This window comes from Parasteatoda tepidariorum, chromosome X1, assembly GCF_043381705.1.
Source record: "Parasteatoda tepidariorum isolate YZ-2023 chromosome X1, CAS_Ptep_4.0, whole genome shotgun sequence".
Lineage (NCBI taxonomy): Eukaryota > Metazoa > Arthropoda > Arachnida > Araneae > Theridiidae > Parasteatoda > Parasteatoda tepidariorum.
Window position 1 is genome coordinate 83,672,849 of NC_092214.1, and position 20,885 is coordinate 83,693,733.

A 20,885-nucleotide genomic window follows, 5' to 3' on the forward strand; every position below is an offset into this window, starting at 1 on the left:
TTTAATCTAAAGAATTGCTGAAACAAGATCTTGTCGATTTTAACCGTAATATACTTTTATTTGTTGGATAAAATTAGTTCCTCGCAGTAATGAACTTTTGAAGTACTACGGTTAGAAAGAAAACCCCTCTAATAACTCCCAAGGAAAAGATAAATTCCTTGATTGAAGATTCTAGTGATTCATGATAATTTCTTATTTGATCTAATTACTTTGAACAACTCCGATTTTCTGATTAACCACCAAAGGAAAAGAATAAATCTGAGTTATGAAAGTGTTGTGCGAATAATTAAATTATACAAATGCGGAATATTGATAATTAATCGTTCATATAAGCTTTTTATTTATCTCTTAAATTGCTTGATATTTTATATACACTGATAGAAAAAATGGTTGAATAACAATTTATTTAATTGTTATCTTACCGTATCCAAACAAAACAGTGAAATAACCATAAATAAGATGGTAATCAAACTGTTAAATGTGAGGAAAACCGTTTAGTAACTGTTTTTACCTAATGTGGTTAAGCAACCGGAACTTTATCGTACCAACTAAGCCCACCTAATGCAGCTACTGTTTCTTCCACCTGCTTACATATTATAACCGAGAGGGCTATTCTGTCAGTCTCAAGACAGATGGAACTGGGGTTCGAGCCAAAGCGTTGACACTAAAATATTTCCAACATTCTCTTCAACACATGAAGAATTTCCTGTGCCTTGCACTTTCCAATGCCCATTACCTAGCGAAAAGCTTAGCTTATATGTCTAGGTAATTTTTTTGATGGTTTTGAAACCATGATAGTTGTAAATGGTTAGAAACAGTACAGTTTTCGTGTTTTTATAACCATACCTGTCGTAGACGGTTTTAAAACAGTAAAGGTAAAAAAAAATTCTTTAACGTAAAGTTTACGGTTAAACGGATGGACAGCTGCTGGTTATTTTACCGTAATTTTAGAAAGAAAGGTCTAACCGTGCAATATTTGGTATATATAGAATAATTTAAAACTATCTTAGCAAAACACTTTCCTTTCGACGAAATTGCTGTTGGAAAGAATGAAACCAAATTTTATATTAAGGTAGGTCAGTGTTTCCCAAACTTATGACTTTTGTGTACCCTTTCTAAATTTTTCGTCTGTGTACCACTAATAAAAAAATGAATGTATTTTTAACTATAAAAAAAAATGCACAAAAGTGTAAAACCACAACTGGCTGTTGACACCACTAATTATTAACTGTTAACTCTGCAAAAAAATAGCCAATAGAAAAATACGTTCATGGCTAGCTTTGTTTTTCGATAAAATTTTTTGAAACTTTCGTTTGTTGCAAGATATTTCGCATAAAAACGCGTACCCCCACTAAACTGTTCTCGTACCCCTGGGGGTACGCGTACCACACTTTGGGAAACACTGAGGTAGGTAATATGAAATGTGCGCTCAATACTAGAATTAAAAAAGGTTATACAGTTTTCAAAATTATAAAAAAACAAATGCTCGAAATTTTTAAATATCTACTCCTGGATACTTTTATTCATCAAAATGCGTTCCCCATAAAAGAAAATTAAAATAGATTTTGAAGAATATTGTTAGTATAAAAATGGCAGTACTAGGTAGGCAGGAATAAAAAAAGTATTTCAATAATTTTATGAATTGAAATACTTTTTTTATTCCTGCCTACCTAGGTCTACTCATGGCGTTGTCAACGACTCAGGTCTACTCATGGCGTTGTGTATATTATTGATTCATATATTTTTTATATTTGTTTATTTGAAGCAATTTTAATTAGTTAGAAAACTACAAAGCCCTAAATTGAAAAGGAAAAATGAGCTATTTTTGGATAATTACCCTAGCAATCTTGGCCCCAGTTGAGCTCAAAATTTGCTCAATATAGATCCTATATGAACATGCTCTGAGGGACCTATATTGGGATGTCCAGATTTCTTAATATTGCAGTGTCAGTATCCGCCTATATAGGGTCAATATGAAAATATTTAGGAAAATATTTACCCCGACCTGCCCCAATTCAGGGCATACGGGTAAATGTTTATTAAAACCAAGTAAAAACAGAAAAGAACATAAAAAGTAAAAAGTGCATAAAATACAAGAGTCATATGCCAACAGCTGGGAGGGCCACCATATAGTGCTTAAAGCCGACGGCCCACTTTTATACTGAGCCAAATTACAATAGTATTGAAGACCCCAACAAAGTTACAGAGAATACAGTATGTGTTACAATACATAATTAGTAGTTACAAGATATAAACATCTAAAATAAAACAAGACAGTTAAAAATATGAATACAATAAAAAAAAAACTTTCTTCTCTTTTCCTTTCCCGTCCATTTTTGTTGATAAAAGCGCTAAAAGCGAATATACAAGTGAGTAAAAACATCAAGATGAATTAAAATTAGAGTTGAGGTGATAGAACAGAAGACCAACGGAGTCCCCCAGGATGCTCTAGTTTGAAAAATATAAAAGGGGAATGACGCGTTAAAATAGAAGTGGATTGGCAGTTCAGGTATTGAGGGGAGACATCAAGTCAACCTAAGTGTATAGGGTCCATCGGATCGTCCATTGTAATGGTATCTTCTAGTGTGCTTTTAATAATTTCTCTAATGATTTGTTGCTGTTGTTTTGTTCTGCACCACTTTTCGATTGGTTCCCTGATTTTAATATGATTCCCCCGGAGTGTCGAAAATTTAGGACATTCTGCAATTAGATGTTGAACCGTTTGGCTTTTGCCGCAGTATTTCCAGCTAGATGATTTCTGAAAAAATCTCGATTGGTGTTCTCCGAACACTCCGTGGGCGGTATAGAATTGGTTTACGTAAAAGTCAAAATTTAAAAGTTTATCGCTGACTTTTGGAAAAAACTTGTTGGTATGTCTCCCGTTTGATGAACGGTCCCACCTTTCTTGCCATAAATCTCTGCTGACCTGCCGTAGTTTATAATTAAGCTGTGGTCTTGTAATAGAGTAGTAAAAATCTACTCCACTGAGCAGAGTGCCCGCTTTTGCTAGAGCATCCGCTTCCTCATTTCCAGCTTCCCCCGAGTGAGCCTTGATCCAGTTGAACCGGTAATTCCTGTGTTGAATAATACCCTTAATGTTTTCGACTATAATGTCCCTTGGTGTGGGATTCTCTAGGGCCTGTAATGAGGATTTGGAGTCCGAAAAAAGTACTAACTCTTGTATATCTGCCTCAATTGCCCAAGAAACAGCCAGGTAGATGGCGGTCAGCTCAGCCGGGTATATACTTGATTCGTCATTTATTCTGACAGACTGTTGGTGTATAGTTTCGCCGTTAAGTTTGACCAAGAAGCCACTACCAACTTTGTATTCATATTCGTTGGTTTCGTTGTTAATTACCTGCCTTCTGCTTCCGTCCGTGTATATTTCGTACCCTGTTCCGCTTGGCCCGCTGTATCCCGTATTAATAATCCTTAATTGAGTTGGGTCGTAAGTACAATTTGGGGGCGGGGAATATTCGTTCAGGTATTTAATCTGGTAATCGTTATCGAAGGTATCCTGATTATTGTTATTCCAAAATTGTTGCTTAATTGCGATGGATTGTCTAATTGTTAGGTCAATTGGTGTAATACCTGCGAGGATTTGCAGTGCCTCCGTACTAGTGGTGAAGTAACATTTAGTGATGTTTAACAGGGGAATTCTTTGGATGGAAATAAGTTTCTGATTAAGCTTAACTTTATTTGCATACCAGACGGAGGCACCGTATATAATCTTTTTCTCGATAGCTTGTTTGTAGATGAGTTTAAGAATTGCTGGGTTTAAGCCCCATGTTGCTCTACTGTATTGCTTGATTTTATCATAAAAGACGATGATCTCATTCTTTAGGTTCTTAAGGTGTGGGATCCAGCTCAGCCGAGGGTCCAGGGTGATCCCGAGGTACTTAAGAGTCTTAACATTTTTAATATATGCGCTGTTCGTGCCCTCCATTTTTATGCACGGGAGTCTACGGACACATTTTGTGCCCTTGGGAAACGTAATTGCAAAGGTTTTTTCTGGTGCGAGTGCTAATTTGTGGCTCTTGGCCCAGTCTGTCAGGTTCTCAATAATAGTAGAGGCCTGTTTATCTAGTTGATAGAGTATTGAGTTTTTAGTTAAGAGAAAGATATCGTCGGCAAATGCCAGCAGTTTGCTATTGCTAAAATTAAAGTTAGTTAAAAGCGAATTGATGAGGATGAGCCAAAGAACTGGTCCTAAAGACGAGCCCTGGGGAACTCCAATATTGGTTGAAGATATGATGGTGGTATCATTAAAATTAAAACCAACAGAGCGATGGTGTAAAAAGTCATAAACAATTGCCAGTAGTGAGTCGCTAAGATTAAGATTGTTCAACTCCCGCTTCAAAATGTACCAATTTGCTGAATTAAATGCGTTTTTAATATCCATGGCTATGCCCACGGTATGACAACCCTCCAGTTTTGATTGCTTAACATAGTCCACTAATGTTCTCAGTGCGTCTTCGGTTCCCCTGCCTCTCCTGAAGCCATATTGATCACTATGGATTACATTATTGATTTCTAAGTGGTAGGTCAGTCTTTGCGTAATGAGTTTATCCAGGATCTTGCCCAAGGTAGAGAGCGGGGAAATTGGGCGGTAGTTTTGTGGCCGGGTATGATCTTTCCCAGGTTTTGGGATTAAGCAGATCAATGCAATCTTCCAGCTATCCGGGAAGGCTCCATATTGCAGACATTTAGTTAAGGACCCCTTTAAACCAAGTCTTGTTACAATAATAGAGATCCTTAAAGACTTCTGAGGGGATCCCATCTGGACCAGGAGCCTTGTTTGTTTTCATATTTCTCACAACGTGTTCCACTTCAGCAGTTGTGAAGTGTTGAACCGGGATGTTTTTAATGTTAGGTTGGATGTCAGGGTGATTTACATTTGGAAAGTGGTGGTCCAAAATATTTTTAATTGAGTCTCTATAGTTAGTGGTGGGGGTTCCATCCTGTTTAACAGTGAGGTTGTTAATCTGCTTTCTTATATCGATACTTTTACTGCATTTATATGGCTTTCCAAAGGCGGAGTTCATAGTGAGGTTGCTCAGGTACTGTTTGATACCTTCTCTTTTATGATACCGAATCATTTTGCGGTATTTTGCCAGATTATGGTTGTATTCCGCTCTATATTTGGTCCTCTCAAGGTTGTCAGTTTGTCGTTGGAATCTCCTGCGCAAAGCCCGAACTTTCTTCCTCATAATAGTAAGGGTTGGTGTCCACCATGGTTTACTACCCTCCCCGCTATTATTCCTCTGTTTATATTTATGCTGCTTACAAGACTCGATAATTTGCACGGTGACCCTGTTTATAAAATCATTCAAGCTTTCCCTGTCGGTTATTAGGTTGGGATCATCAGAATCAGCAATGTAAGTCAGGTCGACTTTTAAATTAAGCCAGTTTAATCTATTATAATGAATGCGATTAGGTCTAGTAAAGTTTAGGTCAGGGGAAACAATAGGATCTGCTTTAAAGTTACACAAGATGAGTTCATGATCTGAGGCTGTAATGTGGTCCATCACTTGGTAATTAGTGAATTTAGCGTTGTTCGCGATCGCTAGATCTATCAAGCTTTTACTCTGTGCAGCAAAGTAAGTTGGCGGGCTATTGGGGTCGTTAAGAATAAAGAGGTCGAATTGATTTACGAACTGGATAATGGGTTCCGAGAGGTGTGTGATGGAGCCTCCCCAAATAGGACACTTGGCGTTGAAGTCCCCACATATGAGAAGGTTATAATTTGCGTACCGGGAAGCCATGGATTCAAGTTTAATCAAATATGGTTCAATGGCGTCACTGGGCGAAATATAAATAGATATAAAGATGTGTCGCTCAGATTGGTATGTGAAACCAACGGCCTGTAGACACTGTTCGCTAAGAATTATATAGTCGTCGAGGTCATGTCGACATACAAGAATAGCGGCTTTTGGCCTAGAGTTGGTCGCGTAGATCTTTAGTTTACTCGTAAAATCGGTTATAATACTCTGTTGGTTAAAATAAGGTTCATTTAAGCTAACCAGATCAAATTTTGAGTTTAAAATATCATGAGTAAGTTGAATGTTGACAGCCTTGGAGTGATGGAGATTGAGGTGTCCGTAATTTAAGTTCGATTGTTGTTTTGTCCCCATAGTTTGTTCGCTTGATTTGTGTTGCCCTGACCTGTTCTAATTGTTTGCATATCTTATCGAAGGGGCTGTGTGCTGTATTATAGTTTGTTTTGAATTTCTTGTTGGCTGCGATGCATAGTTTACAAGATTCTTGACCATTGCATTCCTTATCCTGGTGGCCGACGGTTGAGCAGGTTCTACAGACCTTATCTAGAGTACAGTTCGTTGCTATGTGTCCGAGCTCCGCACAATTAAAGCATTGCTTGATCTTAACGTGCTCCTGGAAGTTGTATCTCCTCCATCCTATGTTTATTTTGTCTAAGTTCATAAACTTCTTAAAGGCGTTCGGTTATACTTCGATAACCCAATTATTGCGGTCTCCACCTGCTCGCAAGGGGAATTTGATTTCGAAGTCTTCTCCATAAATAAGTTAATTCTGGTTTATGATAGCATCTGTGATGCTTTCTCTGTCCAGGTCTCCATCAACCCCGTATATCACTATTGATGGGTTCATCAGTTTTGGCTTCGATATATTGTACTGTTCGGTGACTTTGTTCAAATTCGTGTTCTAAAATCTGAAGTTCTCTGTCGCTTCCCGTCTGTATTAATATTCCCCCATCTTTAATTTTTGTCATTCGCTTTACGCCTATCTTCAGTTTGTTCGGGTCTAGCACGCTTACAACATCTGATTTTGTCTGTTCAGGCCTCGCATCTTTCGAGTTGGGTCTGATAATAGTGACATACTCCTTGGCTCTCACCTGCCTTGTAGCTAGTTGTGCCTGCTCTGGGGCTCTTTTCAGTGCTCCTGCGTAAGTTACCACAGTATCCTCCGCAGCTACTTCGATAGCATTTTCTGTAATGTCCAGCTGATCCGATGCCCTGTCCAGCTGATACTTCATTACGGCCAGATTTGAGACCTGCCTACTAATAAGTATCAATAGATCTGCTATCCCTCTCAAGATCTCTGCTCTATCCGCCTGACCTATCCTGCACGAACTCTTAAGTAAGGTTTGGAGTTAAGTAGGATTCTGTCTTGTATTACCATAGCGTCGGTCATGAAATGCACCTCGTGTGGGTTATCCTCAACTCCATTCTCCCGACTGACAACCATGTCCAGCCCGTCATCGTTAACCCGGACTGTTGGGTCTGTTGAAGACATCCCCACCAGTAACGGGAGGATGCTGGTTCGTTAACCAACAGTAATAGTTAAAAGAATCCCCAATTCAGCAAGAGCGAAAGCATAAATACTAAGTTAAAATGGTAATATCAGTGCAAAAATATATAACTAAAATGATCAAGATTAATCAAATTGCCAAAAAAAAATACAGGAACACCTAAAGCAGGGATGGGGAAACTACGGCCCGCGGGCCAACTGTGGCCCGCCGGTAGATTTTAACCGGCCCGCGGACAGAATTTTAACTAGCCGATCAGTGGCGAATATATCTACTTCGTTTAAAACTATTTTTTTTTATTTCTTTTTTAACAAAGTACTGATGACCTTTTCACTTTCTTTATTTTTGTTCTACAAAACATAAATTAATTAAAATAGTTAGCACAAACAGCTTTAACTGGTAAAATGTTGAAAGCAAAAGTTCTTTATAGAATAGCTGTAGATTAGCTCCAACTAGTATTTGTCTCTCTCGAGGAGCAGACATATGGAAACTAATATAGGTGAATTGTACTTCACATGAGGCTGACTACGCGTTTTAAGTTCCAACGAACGGATTTTTCTGCCGGCTCTAGTTCTAACATAATTTACTGCGTATAGAAAGGTTGCACACATGTAACGTCATTGCAAATAATGGTGAAATTATTAAATGTATTAAATGGCTACTGCCTTTTTGAGTTATTTGCAAACATTTTTTATCCCAAAATGGCAACTAAAAAATATTTAGAAAATGTTAAAGTCCAAAAAAAAAAAAAAATTTCCTTTCCCTTCCTTTTATTTCCCTTTTCTTCCCCTATCTTCCCTTTTTTTGTGGGAAAGGGAAAAGCCCAAACATTAAATGAAAAAAGTTTAAGTCCAAAACTAATAAAATAAAATACAATAATACAATCGATAACGGTAAAAGTTAAAATAATGGTAATGAATAAAAACGAGTAAATCGGTGTTATGACAGAGTACTTGAGGAAAGGTCTCTTAATCAGCCTCAAAAACGCAATACAGATATAGTTCCTTGAGAGCTTTGTTGTCGACTCCTCAAGAAATCAAAGAAAAGTCAATTTGTAGACATCCAGTCAATGCACGATATTGACATTAATCTGGTGGTAAGTTCAGATAAACTGTGGATCGACGATTTGGAGACGGTCCCCCAAAATTAGAACTACTCAATTTGGGGACGACCCCTTAAAAGATGAAGATACAACCGCAATTTGAAGCCAACTCCATATAACTTAAAAATCCGCAATTTGGAGACGGTCCCCAAAATATACAAAATTAGTCAATTTGGCAACAGTCCCTAAAAATCTTGAAAATCCTCAATTTGGGCACGACCCCCAAATCGATATCAACCAGGACAAAATGGCGAAATCACAAAAAAGTACACAAATCAACTGATATCAAGAGGGTGGATGTTGTCACTCACTTGTTTTACTGCGTAATCCATGTATTAGCACCGTACACAGTAGAATCGGTAACACAAAACTGGTAGAGGGCGATATTTGGTGACTGTTTAATAAGGTAAACAATCACCGAAACATCACAGCATTCTCAGTCGCCATCTTGACGGATATTGAACAAAAACTTCTAGCACACTAAATATAACACACTACACCACAACATTCATTACACGACACTATATCATCACAAATTAGAGAAATATCACAAAATATAATCGAAAATCACATTAATACCAAAAAATTTTACTTAAATATCACTTGTAAACAAAAACACGACCATCATTGGCATCCCTTATGTGCTTACCTCATATAGGGTCAATATGGGATCTTTATTGTCTGAATAATGATTATAAAATATAGGGTGAATCTGATAATTGTATATCGGACTGATATTGGTTGTAAAGTGGCAGTAAAATATTTTGTGAATCGGACTATTTTATATCGGGCCCATATTGGAAAATATCGGCCCTTCGAGCCCTCAATAGAGCCAAGGTTCATGAATTTTGGTCCAATGAGAGCCCAAGTTATTTTACTACTAGGGTATGATCATATTGCTGATAATAAAAAATCAACAATTATTTTGGGCAAAATTAGCTTCCAGAAAAAAAATATTAAAAATTTAACTTACATTGTTTAAACTTATGTTATATAACATTGCAAAAATTTCAACATGAATGCTTAAAAAAAAGTATTTTTAATTCTGTCTATGTAAACTTCGGAGGCTGTAAAATAAAACATAGGATTCTCACAAAAACAATGTTTAAATGTCTATTATTTAAACTTGAATTAAAAAATTATTTTTTAAATTTTCCTCATGAATTTTTCTGAAAATGATTTTAAAAGGACAATTTAAGTTTAGTTTTATGTGAAGTCAGATATCTGCATAATAGAACAAAATATCTTGAGTTTTCATTTGCAAACATATCCAACTTTCATGCCAGTAAATAAGTGCTTCAAAGAAAGATTAGATATTTTATGTTAATAGCAAACAAATCTTATTCTTTCAAAAGTGTCTTATATAAAATTACAAATTAATTAATATTTTGAATATCATTGATCAATCAATTTAATTCGCTATTTAGCAGAAGTTTTAAGTAGATTATTTAATGTCATTTCGCATTTGAGCTTTGAGTTTCGCACGCAGACCAGTAAGTGGAACATATCACTACTAATGACATAAGCATGACATTAGAACATGCCATTTAACAATAATCTCGACTAGCCACACAACGCTCATCTGAAAACTTTTTAAAGTAAACGTCTATTTTATAAATGCGAAACAAGTCTGGAGTCATTTTTCGAGAGCTACATTTATTATTTTCAATGTATTATTGTGTTACTATAACATGGATTCAATTAAGAAAGTTAAAATGGATAGCAGAATTCGGCGTATTTTAAACATGTTATGATAAGTTAGCCTTGCACGTCATAATACAGTTGAGATTTTCACTTTGTTAAAGAATAAAATTTAAAAAACTTGTTTTGAGCAGTGGTGTAGCTTAGGGGATCGAGCGTCCGCCTCCCAATGAAGTCAACCGGGTTCCCAGCAATGGCTGATCGATAAGAATTCCGCAGCCGGGTCGCACTGACTAGAGTGGTGACGTGCTCATGAGTTAGAATCACGGTGCTAATGGCTTAGAATTCCCTTTCCATCAGACTGACCATGGAAGGTTTTCGTGGTTTTCCTCTCCGTGTAACCCAAATGAGGGTTAGTCCCATCAAAAAGTCCTCCACGAAGGCAAAATTTCCCCCAATACTCGATCCCAGAGTTCCCTTGTCTTTTGAATTGGGTTGAAAATTACAAGGCTACGGCTTTGAACATTGGCAGCAGTTAAGCTCAAAATTGGGTCGGCTGTTCAACGAAGGTTATAAAATATAAAATAAAATAACCTGTTTTTTAAAAAAATCATACAATTAAACTCCAAGGCTGTTTTAATCTTACTTTTACTTTTCATAAACAAGTTTAAATTTATGAAATATTTTTTTCATCTAGTAAAAATGAAGATATCACGTATAGTATAAGTAATACAAAACTCGACCATCTGTTAATTTAGATAAAAAAAAATGTGTTTAGTTTTAAGATATACGCTAATGGTCACGTCATCAGGATATGGGTTTATTAAGATATGGAAAACGGTGAATCTTAAGTAGACTGATCCGGTCACGAAAAAGCAAAACTAAGTAGTATTGCGTGCATTTAGTAAAATCATTCCATTTCTAATTATCTGAGGAAAGATATTTCTTTAATGTGTTATTTGTACAAAATTGTCTAGCAAAAGCTGGACGATGAATGCTGATTATGTGATGCAATTTTTTTGGTGCATATGCTAAGCGTTAAAGCTGATCAGACAATCAAACAATTGTTATTTTAAAAAATCAATTTTATCTGATCCAGCATTCGTATGATTTCATTGTAATGTATTAAAATACAATTATTTAGAATAATTTAGTAGAAAAATATTGAGAATAATTTAGTATAAAAATATTTAAAATAATTTAGTATAAAAATATTTTGAATATTAGTAATATTTAAAATAACAATTATATTTAAAATATTAATATCATTTAGAATATGAATAACTACTATTTTAAATATGTATGTAGTGTGTTAAAGTGTAAGATAGTTTTAAAATATGAATAATCGATAATTTAGTTTTTTTTTCAAGTTTACCCCATTAATAATTAAATGTTTGTTGAATTAAAAGAACCTCTTCTACGGAAAAATGCATTATATAACTGGTTTGGATGTATGACTTTGTTAAAATGATTTTTTTTATAAATATTTAGCACCTCATCATCTAGTGGTAAAGTGATAAAAAATTCATGTTAATTGTAAAAATTATGTTATGCAAAATTGCACTTACATTCGTTGACTTAGGAATATTTCTTTCTTACTTCAATGTTATTCTTCTTTCTTTTTTTTTTTTTGCTAAGTAAAGAGTGGTTAGAGAGCGCGTTGCGGGGACTAGAGCGTAAAATACATCTACCTGTTATCTGATGTAAATTGTGGTAGCATAATAAAGGCATGTACCAGTATATTCTCCAAATCATCACTAAAATTGAATCTCAGATAGTCGTCAATAGAGTATTAGAGAAGCTCTAGGGTGAGGTTGACCAAGCTATATTAATGAAATAAATTATTCAAACAAGCAAATATAAAACTTTTAAATAGATACACGTAGTTACGAATAACTCGTGGATTTTTGAAGACATTGGTTTTTTTTTTGATTTAAAAAAATTAAAAATAACAATAAATGAGTTAATTAATTTTCTATGAGTTTAACATCTCATATTAGTTAAAATATAATAAAACGAAACAACTTTTTTATAAATATTTAGGATTATTAGTACTTTTCTTAAAGAAACTAAATTTATAATTCCATTTTTTTATATCTACTGGATTATGATATAAAAAGAAAGCCTTATAAACGTCATGTCAAGTGTTATGTTTAATTTTCAAGTCTAAAAAGATTCTAATTCTTTTTTATTCCAAATAAGCTTCGCTTTCAATGGTTGAATTTGTATTTGTAGTCCTCTAAAAGTTAGCAGCTTACGTAGCAGTACTAATTTAGTATGTAATACTTATCAATATTTAGTTTCTTTTCTTTTTTTTTTAAAAAAAAAGTACACACCAACATTAGGCGAGGTGAACAAAAGGGTATAAGCATTAATTGAAATTTTAGTGAAAGTACTTCTTAAAAGTAATGAACTTGATGAAAACGGAATTCGAAATATGAAATATTATTTTTGGTTTTTAATTCCACATTAAATTTCTGGTGGTGTTATAGCAAAAGACTTTTTCCCACTTCTAAGTGGAACTTCGATAGATGGATTTAACAGGTGTGTTTGATTTTTTTTCTCACTGTAGTTGTTTTTGTTCCAAGTTACAGAATGCATCCGATTAACTTGGATGCATGTTTAAGTTGTTTTATTCAAAATTTAAGATAGAGACCAAGATTATATTTATCAGATATATTGTCAGTTCTTTCTTTTCTTTCTTTATTTTTAGTTATTTTGCATAGTTTAAGTGGAGTATCTTTATTTTGAAAATGGAGAGAAATGATGTATAAAAATAATTTATCAAAATTTGATTTTTTCAACCAGCAAGTTGTTGTACATGCACAACGTTAGAACTTCTGAACTGTAATTCCAGTTTTATAGAAAACCTAGTTTTCAACCTCATTTCATTGCTATTGCGAATCTCTTAATTTGATTCTGTTTCTTTTTTTATGAGATTATAAATATTCAAATTCTCTCTAAAATGCATTGAAGAAATGTTTTGATGTCTGAATTTCACAATTGTTTTATAAACTTAAATAATCGTTTTAACGTGAAAATGGGGAAGTTAGTTTTGAAACTTTTGAAAAACTTGAAATATAATGATATATAAAAACGCTCATGTTACGTTGTATAAAATTTGATCTACCACAATATTTTAATAATGAAAATGGGATGAAATGTCTTTCACTCGAAGAAAAAAAATTCTAGTAAAATTACCGTACTATTAAAACTGGGAAAGATATTTCTGAAGAAAAAAAATCATAATTCCGGAATACGGTATTAAACTGTTTAAAGGAAATAATGGTTTTCAATATTGTAGTTCTTATTACCAGACATATAAGTCAAAATATAAAACTGAAAAAGAAATTTAACCAATCAAATGCTTTTTATGCCATGTCTTAGGTATCATAATAAAGTAACCAAATTTTTGCCCAGATTATGAAACAATATTTTATTAATAACATTACCGAAATTATTACCAAAGTGCTTCGATAAAAACTACCGTGATATTTAATGCTTCCATAAAGTCAGAAACACGGTACATTTTACCAAACTCTGGTAGTTTTGACCATACTTTTTTTCGTTGCATATTTTGATAAGTCAAAGTTAAAAAGATATATCATTTATAAGGGGAATAACTTTTAAGGATTTTATGTGGCACATTTTCTCTAATAATCACTTTAACGCCTCCAAAAATTGCAATTTAAGAAACACTTTTAACAAATTGCTTGCATTTAATAGTTAACTTTAAATGATTTATATGGCAACCAATTTGTTTTATATTTGTTTTATATGTCTCATAATTTAAGCAAGATTTGAATTTCACGTCATTTGTGGTATAAAATTTTGCCAAAGAATATATAAAAACAGAATCAAAGCTAGGCCTTTAAAAATGGAACTCTCTGCGGAAGAGCAACGCGTTTTCGTTGCTGAGAAGAAATCCTAGTAAGGTTGAGTCCTTTTCTGGACGCGTATATTTCAGAATCTTCAAATTTGTTCATGTAATCTAACGCTATTTGGTTTTTATCCTCAATATTTTACCAAATATAAGATTTATGCTAAGATTGTCATGATAACCCTTACTATCAAGTAACTGAACGATGTATGAATGAAATATAGACACATTTATGCAACACGATCATTGAAAGTGCCAATTTATATGCCAATAAAGTGGAGTTGGGCATCTACACGATTTCCTATTCTATACATGTTATATACTTTCATAAATGTTATGAAAAAAAAGCAATCTTTTTAATGAAACTCCTCTGTTTTCCCCAGAATTATTTTCAGAATGCTTAAATTTCAGAACAGCTTGTGTAAATGCAATTTTAAGAATTGCACTTTATAATAGCGCTAGCTAATATAGCAATTTGTGTAAAACTTAATAATCCATAAAGAAGCATAACCTTAAAGCTTAGTAGAATGGTTTTAAGACGGTAGTTTTTTAAAAAAAGCAATACATTTTTCATATGTTTTTTAATTTAAAGTAATGTAATATAATATTTGACACTTAATTAATAATTGATACTCAGCATATTTCTATTTTTAAAAATAAAAACAAACTAAATAATCTTAAGTAATTTATTTTAAATAAGTGAAAGCATTTAAATATTACTTATAATTAAATATCATTATAATATTTCATTAATAATTAATAACATTTTTTTAGAATAAATAAGTCAAGCGAAACAAGCGCGTAACTCAATACATATTTCATATTAATTTTCGTTTTCTATATGCTCAACAAATTTGCATTTAATGTTGGCAAATAAGTAAATTCTATGCTTATGTATATTTTCAGATATTTATCGTTCTTTAAAAAAATTTTCTTTGAAGTTTTAATTTATTACAAATAAAAAGAGAAGGTAAGAGAAGTGTTTTCAATGGAATGTGAAACGAATTAATTTGAGATACGTTTAAAAATATACTTAAAAATATGTTTAAAAAAGAAGTTTATAGTTGGAAGCAAATTTAAAAATATAATGAAATAGGTTTCATAACATCTGTTCATAACATTTTTGAGGTTTTAAAAGAGACACATTTTAAATTTGATAATAATATTAGAGTATATTGTTCATAGCTATATTGAAAAGGAACACATTTTCGAATATTAAAAATTTTTAAACTTGAATATATTGTCATAATCCACTTTTGTAATGCGTCTTTCAAATAATTATATTATTAAAAATTATAATTTAGAAGCATCATAATTTAGAAATCATAATTTCAAAGTGAACAATTTAACTTAAGAACTGAAATTTAAAAAAAAAAAATACTTAAAATAGTTGATTACTTAAAATAGCTGATGCGGGATTTAATGCATCAAGCAGTGAATATTTTTCAGAAACATAATTCAAAATACTAATTCGTGGAATCGCATAATATCTTATTCTTCTAATAAACTCCATTCTCACTATTTCTTTTTAACTTAAAACACTTTTTCTTGACACTGAGGAAAAAATATTTTAGCAAAAGACTGACGAAAAACTATTTTTGAGTTGAACTTGAAAATAAAAAAGGCAATTATTAGTAAGCCTTCACTGGGGGGTCTGGTTTAAATTACGCTAAAAATTATCGGCACTCAGAGAGATCATGACTTTTTACTGTAAAATTCATTGTTATCGTAAAATTTCATGTAACCGTAATTTTTACAGTATTATTTACAATATAATTATTAAGTCACTGTAGTTAAATAAATATTATTGTAAATATTTACAATAATATTTATTTAATTTTTAGTATTTACTACTAACAATGTTCAACTTCGCAGCCTTGTAATTTTGAACCCAATCCAGAAAACAAGGGAACTCTTGGATGTATTGGGAGAAATTTACCTTCGAGGAGGACTTTTTCATGGAGCTAAACGGCATTTGTGCCACATGAGAAGGAAAACCACGAAAGGGAGCTCAAACATATGATCCTTCTACCACTAAGGATATTTTACGTCAGCACTGTGGTATGTGCGAGCCAGATGCGGAATTCATATTAACCAGCTGATTTTGGGATTCGAACCTGGGTCACTTCATTGGGAGGTGAGCACTCTATCCTATGAGCCACCACGGCTGTGGCACAGCGAATTGTAAAAACTATGTATAAAACAATGTTTTGTGCTGCATTCCAACTAAATAGGCATAGATGTATATTAATTTTATTCTGAGAGTATGCCATGCTAATGTTGCAAATGGTAGTTATTTCGAAAATATAGCTGTTTATTTTTTCTTCAGTTCGCAACGCTATCTGTTGATGAATTTTATAACTAAATTTAAAAGTTTGCAAAATTTTAGTTTCCTTTGTAGAGCATAACAAAGCTTCTTTGAAAGAAAATTTATGGCATTTTCTAGAACCTTTTATGTAGAACCATTCCTAAAAAAGGACTTTAGCAATTGTAGGTTAAAAGAATAAGCTTTATTAAGACAAAATTTCAGTTTAATTTATTTGCTTTTTTTTTGGAAATTTTATTTTGATTATTCTTATAGATAAATTCTGTTTTATCCAAAAAAATTTCATTTTGAATATAAGAAGTATAAATAAGCAACATTTTAGCAGAGCGTAGGCTTATTCTTACAGAATGAATACGAAAATACAATTTGATTTGAAGCATCTTAGAACTAAGTGAAATTGATCGAGATACTTCCAAGTAACCGCATTCAAAATGGCAAATGTCAACTAACAGATGAGATGAAGGAAAATGGATTTCATATATTTGTATGCAAGTCAGTGTTTTCAATCACGATAAAAACTCTCTTTTAATATAAAATCTTATTACTCAATTTGTTGCAGTTTAATAATTTATTTACGATATGTGTGATATGATATTTTCGATATGCATTTCAAACGTCTAAATTTAATTAAAATAGAAACAAATAAATATTTGAGAGGATACCTCATTATCATTTCCAAAAATGTATATAAATGTACTTATATGCATATATATATATATATACTTGTCTGCTCCTTTGAAAATAATACTTAAGGCATAAACCATAAAACTTTAATTTAGCGCATCATAAACTGAAATGTATTATCACCTTCTTCTCACTATTCCCTAAGCAGCAGAAAAACGCAGACAGTTAATATGCACCGGATTCAATTTTAAAAAATCCAGGTCAGATATATAGTTTAAAATTGGATAAAAATTGTAGCTATTAGAAAAAACCGATTGCAGATTTGAAATCAGCGACACGAAAATACGTTTAAAAAAATCTCCTGCAACAGAAAACAAAAAAAAATGTTCCTTAGAGTAATTAAAAAATGGGAAAAAATTAATTTCGAATTTGAAATAGAATTTGGATACATATTAAAGCAATCAGTTTCTGCTATTGCTAAAATTAAAAATATATTAATTATTAAGAAAAATTTATGTCAATTTCTTTTATATAAAAATATTTCTGTTATATTGTCTCCTCTAATATTTCTCTAATATTATTTTTTCGAAATATTTAAGCTAATGATGTAAACTGTCCAGGTAAAAAACGCAGNCTAAATCATTCTAATTAAATAAATATTACTGTAAAAAGTACGGTATAATATTTTACGGTAAAAATGGGTTTTATTGTAAAATGAATTTTACGGATGATGCACCCATAGTACTGGTACCTTAACTATTTATACCATAATTTGTTCTGGAACTTGATATATATATATATATAATGCCGAGGCGTGCAGAAATGAGTAGTTTTTCTTTATGTTAGTTGCTAAAATATTTCTATAATGATCTCCAGTCCCCAATATCCTCAACGAAGAAATTCTTACATTAAAGTATTGCATAAATCTGAGAGAGAACCAACTTAATTTTCGTCATTAAAAATGACAGCATTTCTTCCAAAAATTCACTATTTCTTTTTATATTACAAGGTAAATTGTAAGCAGAAATCGTATGAAAAATGAAGGATATATTTATTTATTAAGAAACAATATTATTAAACGGGTAATTCGCGGATTGAGGAAAAAAACTAAATATTTTTTTTAATAATTTATATTCATTTTTTTTCAAATATATAGATAATTAATGCTTACCTACTCAGTGTCTTTAGCTATCTCTTAAATACAAATTTGACAACTTATCAAAATCGGATTAATATATGAGTTAATGTATTTTTTCAAAATCATAAAATTTTTAAATCTGCACTTTTTGAAATGTAGTTTTTAGTTACACCTTTTTCTTTCGCACCTTTTTCTTTCTTTAAGGTTTAATAAAAATATCTTCGTTTTATGCAATTGACGTTAAAATAATTTATTAGGTTCACTGAAATTGATTATCGTTAGCTTAAACACTTATAAAAAATTAATTATGAAAGAAAAAAAGAAATTTTTACAAATATAGGAAACTGAGAAATGTACAATATTAAATTACTTGTCCAAAATTATTTAACGCATACTTAAGAACAACTCAGGAGAATTTCTTCAAGTTATCAAGTACTATTTAAAACATTGCAATAATATAATAGCACAGAAACTTTATTTTCCACCTTTTATTAAAGACTTTTTGTTGTTGTGATGATCATTAAAAGTTTGCTGAGAACAAAAATCATCGCTGAAACGCAATCGTTGAATGAGAAGGATCTTAAGTATGAACGGAAAACTAAGAATCTAAAATATTAAAACTCAGATTAGAATATGCCATTTAATTTTTTCGATATCCATTAATATAAGCGTCAAGGAAAAGTTCAATTTTCATTTCTATCATTGTTATTATGTATACGTTTGTTATTGTACTTTTAGGAAAATATTCTCAAAAGTACTTTATGTCAAATTATGTAACGTTGAAATTTATAGAAATTTTATTTAGGAATTCCGAAACATTATAAATGCATATTTGTATGTCTGTCAAAATAAATAATAATTTTTTAGATTTTTAAACTTGTGTCACATTTAAATTTCAATATTTTAACTTCGTTAAAGATTTTTTTTTATTTCTTTTTAAAAAAAATATAGGGAATTATATTTTCTGACTCTAAACAATATAGCTTCAATTGAAGGACTGATCTGGTTATAACTACAAACACTGTATGAGCATACTTTCATACGGAAGGAAATTTATTAAATAATATTTTAAAAATTGATAAATAACATTAATCCAGATGCATTGTGTTAGCAGTATTTTAAATTTTTTAATGAAATTCTGTGTTTTATGAGAATCTAAAATCATTGCGTCTTAAAAGATTCAAATAGGTTATTGTTTTAAAAAGAGTTCAATAGTTAATAGTTTTTCAAGACTATTGTGTTTTAAAAAATCTTGATAAATTTCGTCTTCTAAAGCGAAATTTAATATTATTCGTAATTGCTCTGTTACACGTAATTAAGAAAGATAAATAGAGTTTTACCACCTTCAGGTGGTATCCTGTACACTGTAAAAAATTCTGTATCAAATTACGGTAAAAAGTACTAGGGCTCAGGGTTCCTGTACTTTTACCGTAAAATCCATGAGAACATTTTCAACAATCCATGAAATCCTTAGAACAATTTCATTCGAACATGTTACTTAACAAAAATCTGATACACCGTAATTTTCGCAATAATAATAACCATGAAATCACTAAATCATTCTAATTAAATAAATATTACTGTAAAAAGTACGGTATAATATTTTACGGTAAAAATGGGTTTTATTGTAAAATGAATTTTACGGATGATGCACCCATAGTACTGGTACCTTAACTATTTATACCATAATTTGTTCTGGAACTTGCAGTGTACAAATGTTTTTCATAGCGCAAAACAATATTGGTTCCCAGCTTGTTACGAACATTTGTTCGTAAATATGAGGGATGCTAAATCTCTCTAATAAGTGAAAAAAGTACTTGTGGTTTTCCTACATTTCTGGTATTACACTTATCAAATTTTTTAATCAATCGTTAACTTGTAATTGAATGGACGGTTCAGAAAATGAACTGAATCGCCCCATCCAGTGCTCTGATATAAATCACTTTAAAGGAAGTCAGCCGACTCTCATCAACTGACTGCAATTTCGCTATAGAAAAAGAAATCGACTAATTTCCAACTAGCAGAGGAATTTGGAAATTATGATTAATTTTTTTTTAATTTTCTCATAATTTAAGAATTCTTGCTAATAATTGCTGTATATTAAATTTTTCATTTGTATTATAAAATAAGAATTTAAAAATAACTTTTCTGAAATTAAACTTAAAGTAAAAACTTGGAATAAATTTATAAAGAATAAGTACTTAAATATTAAATAAAAATATCATCCCTTTCAGCTTGGTATCTTAATTTCATTAAAATTAATTATGAAATCCATTAAAATATTAATAATCATTCTTACTTAAAACTAGCGAAACAAATATAAAAATGTTGGTGCATACGTTTGTAGTAGTTGTACCAATAAACGCTTAAGCAAATACACTTATTTTATAAGATGAAAGAAATCATTAATAACGTAAAATGTCGTTTCTCTGGCAATAAAGTAAGCACTACGATTCATGTTACCTAACATCAAACACATTTAGCTTTCGTGCAAGGCAATTTTAACGGAACTTAATTAGAGATTTGGCTTAGCTGTTATAACATTGGCCCGTAATGCAGAAATTAATAATAACTGAAAAGTGAAGTTACTATATTATTTTCGCAAGAGTTACTCCTAATGAGGAATTCTCTTTGCATGAAAATTCTTTTCCTTTAAAGGTAAAAATTCGAACAAATTTCTAGCTCTTTGTGCATAAAGTTTAAAACCTTTAATGTTCACAATTTATGACTTATTTAGAAAATGTCTCTGAATATTTTGTATGTAAAATCTTTTAAAACACAAGTATTTTCCTCGTTATATTTAAAATAAATGTTTAATCATCTTTCAATTCATATTATATTAAAATAAAAGCTTAAAAAATAATATTAACTTAACTGCAGTATATCTTG

General features: G+C 31.6%; 2 protein-coding genes across 4 annotated transcripts in view; one reads left to right on the forward strand and one right to left on the reverse strand.

The window, feature by feature from the left end:
* Positions 1 to 20,885, forward strand: part of LOC107455242 (neuropeptide CCHamide-1 receptor-like) — a 323,522-nt gene that overhangs the window by 145,592 nt on the left and 157,045 nt on the right. The window lies entirely within an intron of this gene.
* Positions 2,531 to 4,402, reverse strand: LOC122271086 (uncharacterized). The gene has a single exon (XM_043051015.1). It carries the CDS (start codon positions 4,400 to 4,402, stop codon positions 2,531 to 2,533), a length of 1,872 nt encoding a protein of 623 aa, XP_042906949.1.

Coding starts and splice junctions, on each gene's coding strand:
- LOC122271086 (XM_043051015.1), bottom strand. CDS start 4,402: ATGGATATTAAAAACGCATTTAATTCAGCAAATTGGTACATTTTGAAG.